General features: G+C 38.2%; 1 protein-coding gene across 1 annotated transcript; it reads left to right on the forward strand.

Moving 5' to 3' along the window:
• Nucleotides 1-1,298: 1,298 nt before the first annotated feature.
• LOC104849128 (zinc finger protein 420-like) lies at nt 1,299-4,028 on the forward strand. The gene has a single exon (XM_010605424.3). The coding sequence runs from the start codon at nt 1,358-1,360 to the stop codon at nt 3,950-3,952; it is 2,595 nt and encodes an 864-aa protein (XP_010603726.1). The 5' UTR covers nt 1,299-1,357; the 3' UTR covers nt 3,953-4,028.
• Nucleotides 4,029-4,099: the final 71 nt, after the last annotated feature.

The raw sequence follows: 4,099 nt of genomic DNA on the forward strand, positions 1-4,099 counted from the left end.
AAACTTGCATATAAGAATCTTTGTTTTTTTCTTTTTGTTTTTGTTTTTTGGTGCTGGGGATTGAACTCAGGACCTTGCACTTTTGAGGCAGGTGGTGGAACCACTGAGCTAAATCCCCAGTCCATTGCTTATAAGCATCTTAAAATTTGATAGCATAAAGGTTTTATCTGATCTTACATAATATATACATCTTATGTGCTTGGTTGGATCTTTTTGTGTTTGGTTACATGTTATCCTTCGAAACTTTTATTTAAGGTGGCTTATAATTAAGTGGATGCTATATAAATGATTTTTTTACATGGTTTAATGAATGAGTTTTTAAAAATGGTAGAAAAATAAAAGTTAAAATGTCTTTGAGGTTACTAACAGACATTTTTCCTAGGTTATTAGCTAATCTGGATAATATTTATTTTTGTTAAAAGTCATGTTGCAGTGTCCATTGCTTTGGATACTTGGCATGGAAGGACATTGGGGGGTTCTTCTGTGGTTTAACATATATCGCTATGGTTGTGATGTAGGATGTTCCCCCAATGATTCATGCGTTCAGAGATGAGGCTCTCTCAAAATGGGACCGGATCATAGGACACTAGACTAACCAGTGAGTTAAACCACACATGAATCTATAACTGAATGTGCTGTCAGGACGTGGGCATGCTTAGAAGAGGAGGTTTACTGGGAACACAAACTAGAAACATTTATCTGTCTCTGAGATCCTCTTTTATCTTTCTGCTGCCAGACTGTCCCGATGTGATCAGGTTTCCTACACTTTGTCCCCAGTGCGCATCCTGTTTCTGCCATGCAATTAACTGACCATGAGTTAAAGTAAGCCTGTGCTCATTTTAGTTGCAAATGCCAGTTACTTAGGTTCAGTGACAAAGAAAGGGAATAAAGATAATTTTGATATTCAGAGCAAGGTTACTCTCATGATAATCCCTGACCATGTAGTGCAGAACCCTTTGCAAGTGGCTTCTGATGGAGTTTGGAGAGGTTTGGACACGCTGTCCAGAGAAGTCCCCGAACGCTGGTAGCCAGGCTTGATAGGGATGTTTGGCCAGAGCTCAGAATATTGAAATCCCAAAGAAATTAGCACTGGACTTGATGCTGGGTGCTTTAGGTCCTGGCAGTAAATTTGCCTACATTTTTCCCAAATCCTGAGACTTTTCAGGAGACTGAAACTAAGTGAAGGGAAGTAGATTACCCAGTTTGTAAGAACAAAAGATCAAAGTGTTAGTGGGGACAAAGAGGGGAAAAAAAAGATGGGTAGAAAGAACATAAGAATACTCCTAATTGACAGAAAAAATGGCAGAACTGACTGGAAGGATGTTGTTCGGGACCTTATAACCGCCGAGTGAACGTAATGAGTACCTGCCCAGACAGCGCTCTATTGTCCTCGAAGGACGCTGACGCGTCCGGGTGCAATGTGTACTTTTGTGTAGGGGAGCAACTTGAGGAGCAGGGAAGCATGGCTATTGTGGATCAAAAAACTATGTTCAAGGGATTGGTAATGTTTGAGGATGTGGCTATAGACTTCTCTAAGGAAGAGTGGGAATGCTTAGACCCTTCTCAGAGAAACTTATACAGAGATGTGATGTTGGAGAACTACAACACCTTTATATCACTGGGACTTGTCACTTCTAAGCCATCAGTAATTTACCTATTGGAACAAGGGAAAGAACCTTGGGTGACTGGAAAAGCGGAATGGTATCCAGATTTGCAGTCTTGGTGTGAAACTAAGGAGTTAGCTCTAAAGAATGGTATTTTTGAAACAGGATCATTAAAACGGGAAATAATGAACAGAACCACAAGTTCCCCTTGCCTTGAGGGGGAATCTTATTTTGGAACTGATTTGAAATGTAATGGACACTTTGAAAAAGAAGAGGAATTTAAAGAGGAATGTATCCAGTATATGACAGTGCCATTTGAAAAACTATCAGTTGAATTCATTCAGCCTACATCATTGGTTCCAAATGAAATAATTCAGCCTACATCACTAGTTCCAAGTGAAATAATTCAGCCTATATCACTGGTTCCAAATGAAATAATTCAGCCTGTAAATGAACACTATGAACAGAAAAAGTATGAAAACCTCACTCAACAGGTAGGAATTCATTCTAGTGACAAACTTAATGAAATGTGTGAGAAAGCCTTCATATTTTACACAAATCAGATGGAACATCAGCAAAGTCTTCCTGGAAAGAAATGTGATGAATTTAAGGAACATGGCAGAGAATTTTCTTATGACTTCCAACTCACTCAATATCAAATAAATTATAACAAACCCTATGAATGTCAGATATGTGGAAAGAGCTTTAGAAAGCGTGCCCTCCTTACACAACATAATCGAATTCACACTGGCGAGAAACCATATGAATGTAAGGAATGTGGGAAAGCTTTTATTTGCTGTTCAACACTCATTCAACACAGGAGAACTCACTCTAGTGTGAAACCCTATGAATGCCTGGAATGTGGGAAGAGTTTTCGACGGAGTGCACACCTCACTCGACATCAAAAAATTCATACTGATCAGAAACCCTATAAATGCACACAGTGCTGGAAGGCATTTGCTTCTCTTTCTGACTTTAATAGACATCATAAAATTCATACTGGTGAGAGACCTTATGAATGTGCAGAATGTGGGAAAGCATTTAATAGTCGTTCAACTCTTACTCAACATCAGAGAATTCACACAGGTGAGAGGCCCTTTGAATGTAAGGAATGTGGCAAGGCATTTAATAATTGTTCAACTCTTACTCAGCACCAGAGGACCCATACTAATGAGAAACCCTATGAATGCCAGGAATGTAAAAAGACTTTTAGACAAAGTGCACATCTAAGCAGACATCAAAAAATTCATAGTGGTGAGAAACCATTTGAATGTGCTATATGTGGGAAGGGCTTTACTTGTGTTTCTGACTTTAACAGACATCAACGAGTTCACACTGGTGAGAAACCCTACGAATGTAAGGAATGTGGGAAAGCCTTTAATAATTGTTCAACTCTTATTCGACACCAAAGAATTCACACTGGTGAGAAACCATATCAATGTGACCAGTGTGGAAAAGCATTTATATCTGGTTCAACATTTTTTCAGCATCAAAGAACACATACTAATGAGAAGCCCTATGAATGTCAGGTATGTAAAAAGACATTTAGGCAAAGTGCACATCTAACTAGACATCAAAGAACTCACACTGGTGAGAAACCCTATGAATGCTATGACTGTGGGAAGACCTTTACTTGTTTTTCTGATTGTAATAGGCATCAGAGAATTCACAGAGGTGAAAAACCCTATGAGTGTCAAGTATGTGGGAAGGTCTTTAATAATTGCTCAACTCTTAATCAACATCAGAGAATTCATACTGGTGTGAAACCCTATGAATGTAAGGAATGTGGAAAGTCTTTTACTTGGCTCTCAAACCTAAATAAACACCAGAAAATTCACACTGGTGAAAAACCCTATGAATGTAAAGAGTGTGAGAAGGCTTTTCTCTGTTATTCAACTTTTGTTCAACACCAGAGAACTCATACTAATGAGAAACCCTATGAATGTCAGGAATGTGGGAAGGCTTTTAGACAGAGAGCACATCTTATTCAACATGAAAGAATTCATACTGGTGAGAAACCATATAAATGTAAGGAATGTGGAAAGGCCTTCTCTTGTGTTTCCTACTTTAGTAGACATCAGCGAATTCACACAGGTGAGAAACCATATGAATGTAAAGAATGTAAGAAGTCCTTTATTGATTGTTCAACTCTTATTCAACACCAGAGAATTCACACCGGTGAGAAACCCTTTGTATGTCAGGAATGTAATAAGGCCTTTAGGCAGAGGGCACATCTTACTCAACATCAAAGAATTCACACTGGTGAGAAACCCTATGAATGTAAGGAATGTGGGAAGGCCTTTACTTGTCTTTCACAGGCGAAAAAGCATCAGAGAATACACACATGAGGTGAGAAATTATATGTGTTTCAATATTGTCTTTTATTTATTTAATAGTCATTACTCAACAGTACCAAATAAATATTGGAGAGAAATGTTAGAGATATCAGAAACATGGAAAACAATTTTATCTATCCCTCTTTTTTTTTTTTTTTT

This window comes from Fukomys damarensis, unplaced genomic scaffold, assembly GCF_012274545.1.
Source record: "Fukomys damarensis isolate Sample0158 unplaced genomic scaffold, DMR_v1.0_HiC HiC_scaffold_1, whole genome shotgun sequence".
Taxonomy (NCBI): domain Eukaryota; kingdom Metazoa; phylum Chordata; class Mammalia; order Rodentia; family Bathyergidae; genus Fukomys; species Fukomys damarensis.